At 41.9% G+C, this 18,819-nt stretch overlaps 1 protein-coding gene across 2 annotated transcripts in view; it reads right to left on the bottom strand.

Annotated features, from left to right (window-relative positions):
- Nucleotides 1-18,819, bottom strand: part of map2k5 (mitogen-activated protein kinase kinase 5) — a 66,426-nt gene extending 47,607 nt beyond the window's left edge. For both annotated transcript variants that reach the window (XM_018752688.1, XM_018752689.1), the window contains exons 1-8: nucleotides 18,391-18,819; nucleotides 17,957-18,005; nucleotides 15,942-16,009; nucleotides 10,764-10,833; nucleotides 8,967-9,007; nucleotides 7,723-7,790; nucleotides 6,812-6,860; nucleotides 4,090-4,154 (exon numbers count right to left, since the gene is read on the bottom strand). In XM_018752688.1, the coding sequence (XP_018608204.1) occupies nucleotides 4,090-4,154; nucleotides 6,812-6,860; nucleotides 7,723-7,790; nucleotides 8,967-9,007; nucleotides 10,764-10,833; nucleotides 15,942-16,009; nucleotides 17,957-18,005; nucleotides 18,391-18,522 (542 nt within the window). In that variant the 5' untranslated portion in view covers nucleotides 18,523-18,819. The remainder of the gene's footprint in view (nucleotides 1-4,089; nucleotides 4,155-6,811; nucleotides 6,861-7,722; nucleotides 7,791-8,966; nucleotides 9,008-10,763; nucleotides 10,834-15,941; nucleotides 16,010-17,956; nucleotides 18,006-18,390) is intronic.

Genomic DNA, 18,819 nt, shown 5'->3' with positions numbered 1-18,819 from the left:
AGTACTGATCACAGAGTTCCTCATACATTGTCAGGGACGCAATTATGCCTGTATTTTCCATCTAGGAATGTTTTCTCTTCAGTTTAATAGATCTGCAGTATAACTGAAAACAACTTCTGGTGCCACTGTGACTTTGTCAGCGTAACTGCTATCCATAAAACCAGTGTAGGGCATGACTTTGTGACAGCAGTGAGAACATCTGCTTGATCATACAGTAGCTATGACAATGAATGAGTCTCCACAGACCATCCAGTCCTCAGCCTTAAATAGCTTTTTTATGAAGACAAATAAGAAAACACCATTTTCATTTGTGTCAATCACAAAGGCAATGGCTTGTTATGCTCATAAGATACAGACATACGTTGTCTTCCAAGCTGCTGACAGCAAGTGACTGCTGGTGCAAGGTTCACCAACGCCTCTCCCTGACCTCCCCTGACACACAGCTCCCCTTGGCCAGGAAGAATGAATTACAGTGACAGGCTTGCGACTGGGGCAAGGTTAGCCAGCCGGCTCTTTCCATCCACAGCCATTCTGACCCCTGTAAATGTGTCCCAGTCCCCTGTATCTTATTTACACTCAAGCCTGTGGTGTAATGAAAGCTCCACCATGCACTATTCATGGCTCACTGTGGAGCAGCCATCAGCTGACAATCATGGCTGCGTTTAGGGCAGGGCGCTTGGGTTACAGGCCGCTGCAAGGCCCCGCTGCCAGCCGCTCACCCGAAATGGCCAAACCTATCCCCTTACCCAGGGGAAAAGGGATGGCACTGGCACAATCTTGGGACCAACCACGCCACCAGGTGGCTGACAACCAAGGCAAGGCTGTGCTCCAGCAGTCACAACAAGCAGCTCTGTGTCACAATCCTCACGAGCTGCCATTAAAGAAGAGAAGGAGCATAAAATGTGACTTCACCTCAAATGAACAAACAGGTTTTAGAAACATTTAACAGCATGAAGCACAGAACAAGAAGTTACTGACAACTGATGGATGGATGGGCAAGAACTATCTTTTAAACAATTGTATTTTTGTCTATTCTTCTCAAGAATTAAACACATTGTAAAAGTGAGCACATTCTCTGGTCTGGGTTAGTCTAACATTTGGGTTTGGTTTTGGTTGGATGGGATCATCTGAGCATTTAGTCTTTGCTGGTATGGGTTATTTCAGTGTTTGGCTTGGATTGGATGAGATTATCTAAGCATTTGGTTTGGGTTGAGAAGTGGTATGAGCAGTAGGCATGCTGAGAAGGCTGGACAGTTCCTCCTAGATCAGACAAGTTCCAACTTCTGTAGCTGTGCACCTACATTTACTTATTTAGCAGACACTTTTCTCCAGAGTGACTTCCAATGAACTCTATGTAGTGTTATCAGCCCACTCACCTTATTCACCAAGGTGACTTACACTGCTAGATACACTACTTACAATGACTCACTCATCTATACACCAGTGAATACGCTCTTTGTCACTCACACACTACAGATGAACCTGAACAGCATATCTTTTGACTGTGGGAGGAAACCAGAGCACCCGGAGGAAACCCATGTCCTTTCGCACCACCAGGTGCTGTGAGACAGCAGCACTATTTGTGGTGCCACTGTGTGCCACCTTTTTAATAAGGGTGGGTAAGGGGGAAAACTATGTGAAGTGAGCAGCTTTAAATAACTGTGCTTTTAATCGGCAGCTAAATGCACTCTTCAATATTGCTTTATACAGTCGTTTGCAAAATTACTGTAACTAACAAGTAGAAATTTATCAGCTTCTAGCCAAAGATCAATGGGAAAAATCAATGGGAACACAGGTTGCAAAGCTCAGGAAAAAAGCCCTTGTGGCAATTTAGTGGAAATTACAGCATGTAAATGCATGCACTTTAATTGACTAGTTTCATCAGGCAGACCAAGACAGGCTGTCTTTGTGCTGGTTATTTACACTCGTTCCCCAGCTACAGTGTGCTCCCTGCCGCATGGACACAGAGGATAGACCAGGCTGATGGATCCTACAGCAATGGACAATAGCACAGAGCTTTGACGAGTGACCAAGTTGACCCAGCACTCAGGATGCCAAAGGTGTCACTTGCATTCCATTGACTCAAAAAGTCCCTAGTCATAAAAGGGGTGAAAGATTGAGGCCTGGTGTAAAAGAACAAGGGAACAGCATGCCATATGTTCAGAAAGCTACAACTGTAAAGAAGTGTTAGTGGAAGTGACTCCTACAGATGCATTAACCTTTTAAATTTACAGCCACACCCATGTTCTTGCATTGCAAGGGAACTGGATGGCAAATGTGAAATGGTAAATTTTCACTGTAAATCTAATTTTTTTTTGTAGTTGTTCTATATAAGCACAGACAATTATATGTGCTGTACAGTGATTACCTTATATCACACTGAGTATGTTGTATCAATACATATAATAGCTGGGCATGTGAACTTGCTCTTTCTGAGAATGTGTGTGCATGAATCTCTCAAGGGGTTATACACACTCTGCAAAATAATACAGCGGAGAGGGACAGAGGCAAAAGCCCTGTAGACCAGCTGGCTGAATTATTTTTCTGGAAAGCAATTTAAGGTAATACCCCAGGTGCCTTGCTCTATACAAATAACTGCACGCGAGCTTTCCGGTCAAAGCAGTTTGTGTTTTACATTACAGGAAGTGTTTGGGATGAAAGTGGCGGAGGACAAAACAAATTACCTCCGAGGCAAGCTGTGCGACCCTCGCTCCCTGCCCCCCTATGCCCGAGCTTGCCTGCACAGCTATATGCGTACACTTCACCCAGCTGTTATCCCTTGACCACAATGTATGCCTCCTTCGTCTCTGGGTTGCACACTTCACCGCAAACGGCTGCGCTGCAGGGTGCACACATGTGATGTCAGAACACACACAGACATCTGTGCAGGAACACACTCAAGAAAAAAATAAACAAAACAGTGTCTTAATTTAAGGGGTTTTGAAAGCAGTCAAGGCAATAACTGATCCATGAGAAATATGCTGCTAAAAAGCTTATTTTTATAAGATACACCTTAATTCTGAGAGGACATACAATTTCCTCAGCACAATAAAGTTATTGCATCAGTAATTTTTTGTGCTGATATGAATAATTTAGCCAATAAGGAAGTGTCTTGTTCTGTTCTGAATTATAACAAAGATTCTCCCTTTTCCCTACTGACATTTCAGCACAAGAAGCCAGAACCTGTTCTGTAAGTACACACAAAAAAGGTAAAAAACGACAAGTTAAGAAATCAGCATGTTTTTACTCAGCACCATAAAAACAGAGTGAGAACGTATAGATTTTCTGCTGGACTCAATTGACTGAAAAGTTGTGTGTGTTGCAATATCGGCTTTGTCAGTACAGCGGAACAGTTTCCCCAGCCTGCATAATGGGTGGGTGCCCTTCCTCAGGTCTCATTATTTTGTCATAAAAGAGAGGCCATTAATGAAACCCACGATCTAAAGTGAAACTGCATGTGCTTCTTCAAAACTAACTGCACTCTTTTCTGATTAAATTTAACACTGCGCCAAAGATGACAGCCTGTCTATTATGACAAGGTTAGTCTGAGAAGTGATCAATACTTCAGTCTCAATAAAGTATTTCATTGAGAGCAGATTGAGGTGGAAGCAGAGTTGAGGGGAAAGATGGGAGCGCGACGACCTGCGACACCCTGTCATGTTAACGGAGCAGCGATAATACATCATCCTGCTAATAGAAACGGGCCGTGTACACCAGTCAGGAGACAAGCGCCAGGAATCGCTCTCATTCCTCAACTTCAAAATCAATATCATATTCCTTTTCCAACCGTCAGATCATAAACAAATGGAACCCATACACAAACACATAGGAGTACAAACTGAAAACATTTGTACTGACCATCCCTATGAGTTTTTTGAAGAGATGAATTTGATGCATATGAAATTCATGTGAACATGCACATTAGAGTTCTGAAGTATTTTCAGCCAAACTTTATAAAGCTAAATTGCTTTTGAACAAACTGGTGACAAAACTTTTTCTGCCAAGCTATTCAGCATAGATGAATGAGATGCATTCAGGACATAATTAAACACCTCCTATGATGGCCAAATCCAAGTGGACCTCACTTACTTATACACTGTCCCCCCGTTTCCATGACCAAGGAGCTCCTGGTATCGTATGTCTTGTTCATTTATCTGGACAAATAATAAAAGACAGGAAAAATAAATAAATAAAATGAAGAGGGGGAGACACATGAGGAAGACAGAAATGTCAAGGGAAAGAAGCAACACCCAAGGCCATAAACAACAAGGCAGCTGTCCAGGTCATTTCAAGTTCAGCTGCAGATCAATACAACATTTGCTGTCCAATTTATAAAAAGACAATACTAGGGGACAATGTGATGGAAAGTTAAATGGCATCTTTTTGCCGGGGTCATTTAATTTAAGTTTGATAAAAGGTGTCATAACAGAATGATATAATGTAACCCTTTCTAATCTTGGGAGGTTGGGAAAGAGTTTGAAAAAAGCAGTGAGTAGGAATTTATAATCCTCCATGTTTGAATGACACAGGTACACTCAACCACAGAATACCCAAGAATTAAAATCTCAAGGGTTTAAAGTTGAATTACAAATGAATACCATCAGAACAATACTTTGGGTTTTTACTTTGGCTTTTCAAGTAGTGCAGTGGTGCAGCAGGTAGCACTGGTGTCTCAAAGCTCCTGGGCTGTGTGTTCGGACTAGTGGAGTTTGTACATCCCCTCCCCCGGAGTTTGCAGTTTTGTCTGGATGCCCGCCCAGTCCAAAGACATGGTTTTCAAGCAAGTTTGTCTGCACTTCTGCCATACATCAACTCCATTTATGCAGTTTTATCACAAAGAATGGGATGATGCATTCTCTTTTAGGCCCATAGGCACCACCCTGCTCTGTAAGGAATGTTTTGTCCACAATGCTAATATCAGTTTAACGTGAAAATAAAAAGAGTGAGATCATGAAAGCCAAAGAGGGTCAATATCTTTCACCAGAAAAATTAAGACTTGATAACATGTGCAGTGAATGTGAGCAATGGAAACAATATCAGTAACTTCCCAGACATTACTGGGCAACAGGACAATAATAATAAGTTACATCTATTCATCCATTCAACAGATGTAGGAAGAAAACTACTTATGCAACATACCACTCCTGTATCAGCCTTGGTTTGATATGACATGTCCTTTGTACACAAGACTGGTATTAATATATTTACTAGATACCAGTTGCAGGAGTAGTGTTTGTGTTATGAAACTGGGCCTAATGAAGTTAGCCTTGTCATGTTGAGCATTGTAATGAAAGACAAAAACAAGAATAATGAGACTTAAAATAACAGTGATGTGATATGATCAGGGTTTTTGCAGGGTTATACTATCTGATAGTGATATTCATATCACTCCGCTGGCTCATTTTAATATTGCTTTACATAATGCACTTCTTGGGGAACTGTATATCATTTAGATTCAAAATTGTGTTAAATGACACCAATGTGTTTTCATGTAATTCCTTACAAATATTTAAAACCCAGCACATGAGCACTGAACAGAGGCCCTTTTTTGAAAGGAAAAAACAAACATAAGTAATTATATGCTCTTGTGTAATTATTTAATAATGAATCAAATTTTAGACACAGAACACTGCTGCATTCAAAGCTATTTCATTCAAACACAAACTAATGAAGAGGCAGAAAAAAGCAGTCAAAGATCAATGGTACAGGACAGCTGAAGTTTACTGAAAATCTCTCTTTACAGGGCACAACCTAATCTAGACACATAGGCTGAGCTGTGTGCGCTTTCTGACACTTTGCCAATCCCCCAGCAACCATCCAGAGGTTGCCATTTAAGCTGAGTGACAGATATTAGATAAATATTTATGTCACATAACCTGTATCAATAAAACTGCTGGACGGAAGGGATGGGGGAACTATTCTGCTGTTTGTCGATAGCTGATTTTACTGGCGGATAATAATTTTTCCTCCACGCAGGTCGATGTGTGCCTGTCAAAGCTGGTTTTGGTAGGAGAGGCAATGGTTGAGAGTGCCCCCCCCGGGGTCCATTGATTGGTTACAGCATCACCATGGGTGGGGCTGCACTCCATTAGTCCACCAGTGTTACAGGTGACACAGGAGACAGTGCTCTTAATTGTCTTCTAGTACCATGTTGCACACCAAAGGGGGAGACGGGGTGGGGAATGGTAAGCCAGCAACAACAGCAAGACGATGAATATATACAATCAGTCAGGATAAAGATTTCACTCTCCCCTGCATGAGAAAGGGAAGCAAACAGCATTTAAGAAAAATCAATAGGGAGCCTCTCATTTGGGGGGACACACGTGTCACAGTCAATAGGAGTTAATAGGCTGGGCTGAATGCCGGAGACGAGTCTTGTGGATATGGAGTCCCCTGTCACTCATGGCCATGCACACGCCATAGTAGCTTCATACGCACCATCGAATAGCAGTACTCTAAACAAAACACAAAAATAGGCTTTGTGCTAAATTTAAGATGGAAATGTGTGAAAAGCGACCAAAGACTATTTTCGGGGGGGGGGGGGGGGGGGGGGGGGCGCGGATGCAACGCTAGTGTTGGAAATGTTTTGTGGAACAATAAAAAGCCATAAACAACAAGGCAGGACAAAGAAGTAAATTACTTCCACAGAAGACCAAGTTAAGAAGATCCAAAGGTTGGAAAATGCAGAATGACAAAATCTGCAGATGGAGTAAAAGCCTTTCTTGCAAGGACTTAGTCATCCAGACATTAAACCATGTAACTGTATGTCTTATTTCTAGACACAGTGCATGATGAGGAACACATACAATACCTGCCCATTGGACAAAATCTTCTTCAACTCTGCTGATGACTTCTTTAAGCTGTGATATTACAAAGAAAACACTGTCAGAAATCATAACCTGCCACCCCCAACTGATTTTACTACACGGTCACAGATATTGTGAAAGGTTGCTGACATAATGGGGGGGGTGGGTGGACACAGAAATAATACCTCAAGAACTTTGCACGACTGTGAACAAGATTAAAGCTATGTTTTTGCAGGTGCTTGGAGGACACTTTACTTTTTTTCAAAACACACTGATTTTGCAGTATTTCATGTTAGTGATATTCTCTCTGTAAAGTTACCCCCAGAACTAGTACAGCATCAACCATTTCACAGCCGAAGCAGGAATCCCACATGTTGTCACGAGCAGTCAGAGGAAGTCAGCTAAGTGAAGAACTTGGAGTTAAAAAACATTCAACTACACACACTTTAATTAATTATGTAACTGTGACCGTTCAATTGTAAAAGACAAACAAAAAAACTGCAGTTTAACTCTTCTTTTAATTAACCTGAAATTAGGAACAATTTCTTCAACCAGCATAGTAATGAATTGCAAACAGCAACAAAAAACTCACTAAACTGAAATGTATTCACCACTAAGATTCCCTAAAGGACCACAATTCAGAGAGCATAGTTACAGTAAATCAAAAGTACACCTTTAGTTTCAATTTACACACACCCTTTGGATGCACACTTACCTCAAGACAGCCACATTTCAGTAGGGACAATTACCACCATGCATTTTAACATTATATACAATCACTAACTGGCATCCTCTGATATGAGGTGCATGATTTGTCATTTTAAGGAATTTCATGCTTCTTGGGGAAAGGAGCTCTTTCCCAGTCCCCTTTCCTGTAGGCCCATGGGCTTGACCCTGCTCGACCCCAGTTCCTCACCTATTGTTGGGTAGTTTCTCTGCAGCAGCAGGGGCACAGTCAATGGCAGAGCCGGGACGCGTGTTCACCTGCGGGCACACGAAGACAATCGCTCGCAAGGCTGCCGACACACTAATTAACCTGTGATTTGCCACAAAACTCCTCAGTTCATCTTGAAGGTTAATTGGCTTTTGTCAGCAAGGGGAGAGAAGGGGGGCTGGGGCATGGGGGTGCTTAATTTTACAGAAGAAATTAAGAGAGCTTGGAGAACATCCTTGGAAAGAAACATCAATACTGCAAAATAACTAAAACTCTCCAAGAGAGGATTTTTAAATTTTTTCATACATTCATTCATACAATTGTTTAATTTTACATCTAATATTCAAAACAGACAGAAGAAAAAACAAAAAGAATGTCACTAAAAATAACTTGTTTAATTGAGGTCTGCAGGTCGTATTGTTCGGTCCAGTAAAGCAGGGTTTCCCTCCTTAATTAGTGCACATAAAGACCTAATTTAAATGTATATTATTTTCTTTTCCTTGTTTCCAAGCCAATTAATTTTTTTAATCAAAGAAAAGTGGGGGGTGATTACCCTGGGTTTCTTAGCAACTCTGAAAATGCAATTAGAAGGAAATATTTTAACACACAGAAAACAATAATCAAAATAAAGTCAGAATACAGTAGGGGCATTTGTGCCAGATTCAATTAAATAATCAATCAATCATATCTATTTACTTCAGCACAAGAAACTGGTCACAAAGTGCTTTGTAGCCAGTTTTCTGGAGGGAATCAAAATACAAAAATCCAACATAATAACTTCATATAATACATCAGTAAATTAAGGGATGTGCTAATAATCAGTTACTAATCAAGCTTGCAAGGAGAGCCCCAAGTGAGCGTATTTCTGAACTGGCTGATGGCAGTGAAGAAGCTCCCGTTGAGATCCGTCTGCTGCCCTGGTTTGTGCGCTTTCCAACAATGGAATGTGTGAAAGCGTGGGTGCTCCATGCTTTGGGGCAGATCAGCGAATAAAACCCCAACTCAGCGCTGAGCGACAGAGCAAGGGGACGCTTGGGAGCAGGGGGAACGACGGACACAGCGACAAATTATTTATTTATATGTCAGAAATGGAGAGAATAAGAGAAAATAGAGAAGCGCCAAGACAGTGGAAAGGGAGTCCTAGCTTCAAATAATATTTCAATAAGTGGAACACAGCGTTACCAATCATTTCCCAACTTTCCTGAAACAATTATTCAAATGGGTACCTTCAGGCCATGTATGTTCCGGATCCCTGGAGTCTTGCCGGCTGAAACAGTAATTGACTAAATTGTGGAACACATCAGGGCCATTTACAAATTTGCTCAAAATGAATCGTTTAAAAAGAAATGAGGGTGACTCTGAAATTAGCAGAGAAAATGATTGAGATGTGGCCCCAGAGACCAGGACTGGGAATTAGAAGCCATGATTCTGAAACTCATAGAAGTGCCCGTCTCCAAATGGACGGTGGCTTTAGCCAGTGTGCAGCGCCGTGACTGGCGTTCATGCACAGTGTTAAACATTAAGACAGACAGACAGACAGACAGAGAGAACGGAGGTGTGTGCACAAATCTGGATCAAGATGGACGTCATTTAAACATTGTGTATATTATGTGGAGAAACAATACAACGTGCCACTGAAAAAGTTTAATATATTACTATTTTGGTATATTGTGAGAAATAAAAATTGTGATTCACATTATAATTCAGCTGTGTGTCAAGTATTTGCAGGCATTTTAAAGGCTGCAGAAAACCCTAAACAAAACAGAACTGTTACATGACAATTACATTACAATGACAATATAATGCACTCCAAATTATACGTATATTTATACATGTGCAAATAAAATGAGCAGAAACTTTAGGTACTGGATTCCTATCAGTGTTCCCTTGTATTCACATAGTGCACTGTATAGCCTAGAAAAGCACAGTAACTAAAGGAACAGCAATGCAACATACTGCATCAAATCCTTTCTGCCCCCAAATACTTCAAGTTGTTTAACAAAGAACCGAGAGAAGCAACCTTTCCTCCAAGAGGAATAATAAGAGCCAGTGAACTGGTTCGAACTGAAGGGCTCTTTCTGTGATTCAGCAGATTAGAAAAAGCCAGAGAGCCAACAACAACATTAGAGATCTGGGAACGCGGATCTAAATTGGTTTTAATGTTTAGTTCTGAAAAATGTTTGAGGACTACAAAGACATCCAAACTGTGTTACACATTGTACTCATTTCCCAAATACAATACCTACAAATTATAAGTTAAAGGGACTGTCAATTTTGATTGATTGTACTGCAAAGGCTGGATTGATGCTAGATTTTCTGCAGTTGTGCACCCCTCCCCACCTCAGCCTCAGCCTCGCCCCCACCCCTCCCCACCATCCATACAACAGCCTCCAACACTCCCACACTGCACCCGCTTAACCAATGAGCTGTAATTACCAAACCTTCACCATCTCACACATGGATTTTGTGCCGTGGGGCATGTGGGTGTTCTTTTTCACCACTGTCCATGTGCCCCATGCCACTGCTCCGGTGCCTGGATCACGTGACCTCAGGGCTCCAGCACAACGCCAGTGACGCGGCGACAGTCAGGAACACGGAGCGCCGTATCACAGCAGAGCTGTAGAGCAGCCTGCTCTATTCTCTCTCTTCATTGATGGGAAACTCATTATAACAAGTGCAAAGAACTTAGAGTTGTATACCTGAGCAACTGAATTCCTTCTGAATGACTGCCTCATATACATCCTTTCATGGCTCCTCCCTGTGAGTTGATTAAATGAGCATATTTGAAAGTGAACCCTAATTACAAGCAAGCAACAGGCTCCCCGTAGAATTGCAGGCCCTTCTGTTGGTGAGCAAAAAGCAAAACGGAAACCTCATACGAGTCCAGAGAGTCATCAGGGTCTCCACAGCAGCGGTCAGTGATCCAGGCCAGGGGGACAGTGCAAATGACAAAGCTGTTACTGCAGGGGACGAGCGATGGCCCTCACTCATTCATTTGCGCACACACGCAGGCTTACAGGTACCTCTGGGGAAGATCTGGAGAGGCTCTGGCAGCATTCCATTCATACGCTGCTCCATGACCGTGCTGTAGTACTGAGGACGGAAGGAGAAACATCATGAGAAAATGGGTCAGAAGGGGGGTTCAATAGTATCAGAAACATCATAAAGTTCTTTCAGCTGAGTTCACCTGGTATGGTTATGGGCAGGTCTGAAAAGACGAGTGCCAGTGGCCATTCTGGAACATTGTTCCGGTAATCTTTCTTTAATGGAAAATTTGCCACTTATTGATCCAGATGTTGTAATGCCTGCCAGCCACAACCCAATCACTGAGCTGTCAAAACTGTTAGGAGGCAACACCACACCACAGCACCCCTTCCCCGCAAAATGCCACCACATTCCTCCAGCTAATCACCCTTTACATCACAACAAAGCATAGAGCAGTTCATCTGTGCTCATCTGGTCACTTGTCCCAAACTCTATTTTAGATGACCTAACTGTGTGCTGCTAAAATCATCACCAACACTACCTTGACGAAAGGTTTGTGGAGAAAAAAATGCTTTGTGCTGAAGGCCCATGTTAATATTTTAGTATTTTATACCAACTTTTCACTCTCCATTTTTAACCATGTTTATTTTATGACGTGTAAATGCATAACAACAGTTCTCATGCTCAAGGTCAAAACACAATTCACATTAGACCGAACGCAACAGCAACATTTGCTAATTTTTAATAACAGCAAACTTGTGAAGGCTGTCTAGCGCTATGCCATATCCAAGGACCACGATACCTCTGGGGATTAACCCTCTGCATACAAGGTGACCATGTCCACCAGCATGTGCCCCTGAAGAGTCCCTCAGTCTCCAGCTAAAGGACATAGCGAGCACAAGAAATCATGTGTTGCAAGTACATACTTGGTGACTCTTTTCCACTGCTGAGGTACAATGCACAAAAGAATAAGGGGTAGGAACACAGGGCTCGCTCGACAGCGGTTAGTCTCTTCCACCTCCTGCTCACTTTTGCCCCATCGCACCCCATGTCAGTCCGCATGGCAACACCTTCCTAGTGGCTACCGGGGCACAAATGAAAAGAGGAATTAGGAGAGCGAAGCAAGGCTGTTGAGGCCTGGCTGGCCAAGTGGTGCAGCTGTTATTAAAAGGGCTATTTATCACTGTCATCACTCTTTAGGTTTTATCCCTCTCTGCCCGCGAGCATTGTCACCGGGCCACGCGGGAACAATGAGGCTCATCCCCCACCGCTGCGCACTCGTACATGCGCACACATGCACGCGCACACACATTCACGAAGACCCCTCCAAAAAACACCTTTAATTTTCCACTCTGCTACTTTATTGATTATGGCTGCAATTATCCACTAATCTGCTCCAGTGTATTAAAAGAAATCTCCCTTTGTTGGACAATAACTAAACACGGCCAGATCACAAACGCCATCCCTCGGCCTGGGGCGACGTGTCGTTCACCCCCACCGCCACCACCGCTCTCTGGAACCTCATCATCATTAGCAGCCCCAGAATAGGAACGCTCCTCAATTAGTCTGCTGCTGCGAGGGGACTGGAGAGAGATGAAATCACATGGCATGTGTCACATGCTGTGTCACGTGTCGAGTGTCAGTCCTTCATGCTGACCAACACAGTCAGCTTGCAGGTTTGCATCAGCTGCCATATCTATAATGCATCGGACCACTTATGATCACGCCAACATTGTTTAAAAATGAAATTCATAGCTAAATATAAAATGCATGGTCCACAAGTCTATGTGTCAAGCAATCAGCCCTATTAGCACTAATGTTCATCATCAGAACAAGAGCACAGGAATGTGTATAAGTTGAAGCCTTTAAAATGCTTCAACTTGAACCTTACAGCATTGTGAGGTAACTATCAAGATTAATAACACATTAAGATGTTACTGTCCGCACTAATAACAAACACATTTATAGCAACTTTCCCAGATTTACATTTTATATACTGATAACTGTATGTTTCACTGAAATAATTCAGGGCAGTAATGTATACCAAAGCACATCTGGAGATGCCTTCTCAGGCTTTAAAATAGCAAAAGCCTGGTCAGAAGTTCAGGTGCTTCAACATCATGCTAGCTACTGATGTCCACAACCATTGCTAAAAATTTCACGTCAGTTAAGCGCGGTGACACAGACAGTACTGCTGTACTGCTGTTAAACAGAGGTGTAATAAAACCGATTTGTCAGTTACTTTGTGGGAAATCATTTCAAGTCATATTACTTTTCAACTGTGACTTTTTTTTTTTTTTTTAAAACATCACAAGAAAAAAAAATATAGATGCATTACAGACCTTCAAGAATGCAACTGTGATTCAAGTGCTTACTTTAAATTTTTACATAGTCTGTTCCATATCATATGACTGCATCTTAAAAGATCATAATTCAACACCAAACATGACAATCTTTTCCTGCCAATCCAGAAAGTACAAAAGAAATCACGGTAAAAGAAAGTCAGTCACTTCCACAAAATCCCATTCATATCTTCTATAGTATACTCAAGTTCAAGTACATTACTAACTGCAGAATGATTTCCAACATGCGACGATGAATAGAGATATAAATGTCTCCCTGCACATGAAAGCACTCTGATCAGGTCATGTCAAGTCCGTGTAACCCTCACTTCCCTGTACAGCCCCCAAACAAACTGACTCCAAGGGCATGTGGAGCTCAACAGTCTAATGAATTGCTTGCTTAACCATTTCCACCATGGTTCCTCTTAATTCCTATTAATTTAACACAATAGCTGTCCACTGAACTGGAATTAACGACATCCAAGCAAAAAAAAAAAAAAAAAAAAACACAGGTCTCAAAGGATGGTAAGCAGCAATCATGGGAAAAATCCATTCGCTTTGAATATGAATATAATAATTGGCAAAATGCCTAACCCCCGCACAAAAACCCCACAAAGTGTGCATTACACCTGTATTGCAATTTCCTCTTCATTCAGCATCTTTTTGCACATCCCAAGAGAAGCAGAAAATTATAAACTCATTTCCCCTGAACCTGGAAATATGTGAATAAGTGACAATAGAATATGACTTAATTTCTTCAAAGATTAATCTTCTAACTTTACACTCTGCACCTCTGCAAAAATCAGAACTGTTAATACATATAATTATTTAAGGACTGCAAAAAAAAAAAAAAAGGACCATAAGTGTCCTGCCAGTCCATAGTAGCAGTATGTCCAGGAAGGGACAACAGTACATAAAATCCATATGTGTACTGAGGATGAGGCCAGTGACCTCTGCCTTGACTCATGACTTCTGTTGTAGACTGCTGACCCCAGAAAGATGGAGTGGGGCCCACCGATATTAGCTGCCTGACCTCAGCTGATCCCCACCAGCTCCAAATTTACACTAGCTGGTGAACTGCTCAAGGTAAAACCATTTGGTCTGGATGAGTGTCGGTATGGAGTTCTATAATTTCCCTGGCAATAGCGACCCGTTTGGTTTGGGGGCCACAGTGGTCAGACAGCCTTGGTCTCGTGGTCTCAACTGGCCAGTGCTGCACAAACAAAGTCATTCACTTTTTTTCTGTCAGCCCCGTTGATGCAGACTAGGGACCTGTGGTCAGGGATTGCTTCACAGGGAAGTAACATTTAGCATAAATCATAGCAAGGTATGTGTCCCAGAGCAGGACTTCCAGTTTATAGCCTGGACAGCTTCCTTCCGATCAGGGTTCACTTGTACGCATGCAGTGCACTGTATGGCCTAGAAAAGCAGAGTCACTACAAAAAGAGCAATACAAGATTCAATGTTAAAAAAAAAAAAAAGACTGTGAATAAATAAAGTGCATTTTTTTGCATGTGTAAAAACAGAGGATATTGAGCCTCTGGCTACAGGAACATCATCATGAGCTGATGGGGGGTAAAAGACATCCCCAGATGAAAGTAGATTTTGAAAAATTTCCCAGCCCAGGGGGTCTGTTTTTTAATGAGCCGAAACTTTAAGTACTGCATAATAAATAATAAAAATTGATAGTTCATTTAGCTTTCACTGTACCTCGTGGAGAAACCATTACAATCCATTACTCTTAATGTCCACAGTGTGAGCAGTAAGTACGGAGGAAGTATTTATAATATTAGCACAGAGGGGGAAGAACAAAACAATAATCAACACTAGCAACAACAAAAACATACCAAGCTGAAATGTGAACTGGGAGATATATTTCTGGAGTCAAAGATGGCCTACAAAAAAAAAAAAAAAAAAAAAAAAAACACAACAAATTCTTCTACCAAAAAAAATTATAGTACTTCACTCTCATCCTACTTTACCTTTTTTAAGTACAGAAAGGAAAGTAACTCAATGAAAATGTACTCTGTAAGAAGCCAATTTAGAATAACTGTTTTATACTCCAGCTAATATTTCTTTTAATTTAAATTTACATTTTTATACATTGAATCTACAGTAACCTATATTTGAAATGCTATGACATTAACAAACTTTAATATACAGAGAAATATTCTGTATAAATAATTTATCTATTGCCATGTGCTAACACTACACTGTCAGAGTCCAAAAGAGGAGGAGTCTGTCCTTGCAGCAGGGTAGGGCTATAAAATTATTGACAAACACTTCAACCAGCCACTGCCTGTTGTCATGGCAACACTGATTGGTTCAGCAGGCCTGCAGTCTCCCAGTTCAGCATTTTCCAAAAAAGAAAAAAGAAAAAAAAAAAAAAAAATGAAAGGGGGAAAAGGAAAAAATATGTAGCCACTTGTCATTCCCTGCAATCTGCTTAGTAATGAGAACATTTTCCTCCTGGGTGAAAAGATCTGCTATAATAGATTTTTAATAGCTTTCTCCCCCCAACAAAAAAACACTTCCAGCACTCAATAGCATAACTGAAAAAAGGTTGTAATTCCAGTTTCATTGGTATGGGGTCAGCAATTATAATTCATTGAAATCGCAAAAACTTCAAGCCTTTTGCCATTACAGTAAATCCATTTTCCAATTCCGTATTTCTTTTTTCTCCCCTTAAAGCTCACGCAACGCAAAGATTGAGGTCTCAATTAAAATACTGTTACAGTGTTCAGGCATTGCAGATGCTCAGTCCAGAGAGGTCTCAGACTTAGCCAAGGTGGTGGTGGCAGCGACGTGACCAGCACTTATTCCAGTCATTTAAACACCGCCAGCAGAAGGAAGCAACAACACACATGTACTTACATAGGAAAGCATGGCTTTCAGCTCCTCATCACTCCTGACAGTGATTCGGTCCCCCACCTCATCTTCATCTGCAACACAACACAATGACTTACAAATGCTCCAAGCATTTAAGTTCACTCATACAAGTGATTTTGGTTTTAGTTATGAAGCCACTAAAAGAACTGGAATTATATAAAAATGAGCAATGACATCTTACACTTAAATGCATTAATTTCACAGACAATTTACTCCAAGGTAACATACAATTCCTCAGGTACAATTCCTCAGGCTTTACTCATAAAATGCAGCTTAATGGGGGGGGGGGGGGGGGGGGGGCACAGTGGTGCAGTGGGTTTGGCCAGGTCCTGCTCTCTGGTGGGTCTGGGGTTCGAGTCCTGCTTGGTGTGCCTTGAGACGGGCTGGAGTCCCGTCCTGGGTGCGTCCCCTCTCTCTCCAGCTTCACGCCCTGTGTTGCCAGGTTAGGCTCTGATTTGCCGCGACCCCGCTCGGGACAAGCGGTTTCAGCCAGTGTGTGTGTGTGTGTGTGTGAGATATAGCTAAATGCTAATAAAAGAATGTTGTCAAATATCAAGAAAAGAGCTTGCTTAACGGACTTATCAGAGCAAGAACTTTCAATGTGTTTTTCCTTTCCTCATGTCACGAGCAGACTCCGCAACAGTTTCTTCCCTGAGGCAGTTGGACTTCTCAACACCCAGCTACCTCCCAACGCTCAACTGGCTCCGTTGACCAATTAACTCAGCACTACACTACTCCACAACTGCCTACAGCTCACAGCCATACCCACGTCCTATGCTGTGTATTTATTTATTTATTTATTCATTGTCTTATGCTGCGTTCTGTCTTGCATCATGGTCTCTGAAGAAATGACATTTCGTTCCACTATACACAAGCTGTATGGAGGAATGACAATAAAAACTACTTGTAAACTTGTCGTATCACTATTTCAAATGTAGTCATGATGATTCACTGCAAAGTCATTATGACAGCGATAATTCAGTTCTACACCAACGTCAACCAGAAGCACTCACTTTCTGGACACCTTGAAGATAAACTGAAACTTTAGTAACTTGAATCTTACATCAACATTCCTGAGCAGGAAAGGGTTAAGGTTTTTATTTATTTATTTATTTTTTTTTTAAGTTGGAATCATTTTAGTATACGTACTACACAATTCTGGCACACTTCATTGGCAGGGACACTCATCTACCTGCCTCGTCAACATGCACACCTCCAAAACACTCCTGGTAAGCTAACTGCTACTTATACAATGCTGATTACACATCAGTTAAATCTAACTGTTAAGGGAGATTCTCATGAAAAATTTGCACTGATATAACATCTCATCATGAATAAATGCAGTATTTTGCAGAGGTCTTCTTTTGGTGGTTAAAAATAAAAACAAAGAATTAAAATACAGAAGAATCATCTCTATTAATTACTTTCAGTCTCCAGTTAATTATTTCCTGACAGATGCCATATTCCCCAATACAATAAAGCCTACTGTTTCTCTAAAAGAATCTACTTATGGACCACAGAGACCAACACGCTGATCGGACAGTATCGCATGCAGAAAACTCCCGTTTTCCCAGATGTACTCTTTGGGCCCAAGAATTTGTGTGAAATTCTGCATCCGTTCTCCTGCAGCCGTTTAGACGTTATTTTAAATTTGCCTGTTTAGAAGACTGCGTTTTCAATCATTCACAACAATTGTTTTAACCCACTTAAAAATCCAGACATTAAAATGGTCAAAACACAGTGCATGTAAAGGGTAAAAGTGCAGCTCCCTACAGCGAACTGATGTTCCCTAACGCGCAGCCATAAGTGCACATCTCTAACCGCTGTGCCACCTGCTGGCAACAACAAAAGAAGCAGACACTTAGTTCGAGAGGGATCTCCGTGTCCTCTCAGCTCACTCGTTTGGTGAGCGTGACTCCGTCAAGCATGATTTACCGAAGCATTCTGAACAGGCTTCGAAAGGATTCAGCTGCGTGTGAGGAAGGGATCGCTGTACTCACACTCGAAGGCCGTGATGGTGGCTTCTGGCATCACGTCCCTTATTGCCACCTACAAGCCAGGGAAAACGCCATTATTATATATTAAAGTCAAAGAGAAATGAAAACAATGATGAGAAGATTAAGATTCACTCGGTTCTGACTGGGACATTATTATGGTTCAATCACGCCGGTCCAAGCCAGGGAGGGGACTACGAGTCGACGATGGATGCAAACTGCCAGGCAGCTGAGCTGGACAACGAGAAGAAAATGTTCCCCGAGAGAGAAGAGAGATACACACACAGGCACTGAGTGTCAGTGACAGCAGGCTGCACTCACTCAGCCATCGCATCGATCATTGCTCGGTGACACGACGATCACTGACGCCAACTGAAATTATTAGATCATTACAAGATCATAAGCCAGAAACTAAGCAGCCGGCCGGGTTCTAATCTTACCAACAAGTCGTTGAAGCTCAGAAGGGACGGGCAGTCCACGGCTGAGTCCATGTCCCCGCCGGGGGTCTTTATCCGAATGACGATTCCTTCCGTGTCCATGGCGCTTGAGTCACTCAAAACAAGTAGAAGCATAACAGACACGCGGACTCGGTCATAGTCAAACTGAAGCAGCCATAGTGACACCGAACTAGTAACCGGCGTCAGGCATCACTTAGTTAGTTAAACTCTTTGTTTTGTCACGCATCATCTGCGCGGGACATCTCCACTCAGGCAGCAGCCAGCCAGGAGGTGCCCAATTTTTAACGACTCAGAGAGGACGATTCGCCAAACCACTGACCCTCCGACCTCGTACACGACGGATTTTAGAAAAGAAAAAAAAATGGCTAAAACGCAATAATGGCAAATGGGTTTCACTTCATGTTAACAACA

Source organism: Scleropages formosus, chromosome 11 (assembly GCF_900964775.1).
Source record: "Scleropages formosus chromosome 11, fSclFor1.1, whole genome shotgun sequence".
Classification (NCBI taxonomy): Eukaryota; Metazoa; Chordata; class Actinopteri; order Osteoglossiformes; family Osteoglossidae; genus Scleropages; species Scleropages formosus.
Note: the sequence above shows the minus strand (reverse complement) of the source record. Positions and strands in the feature narration are given on the sequence as shown.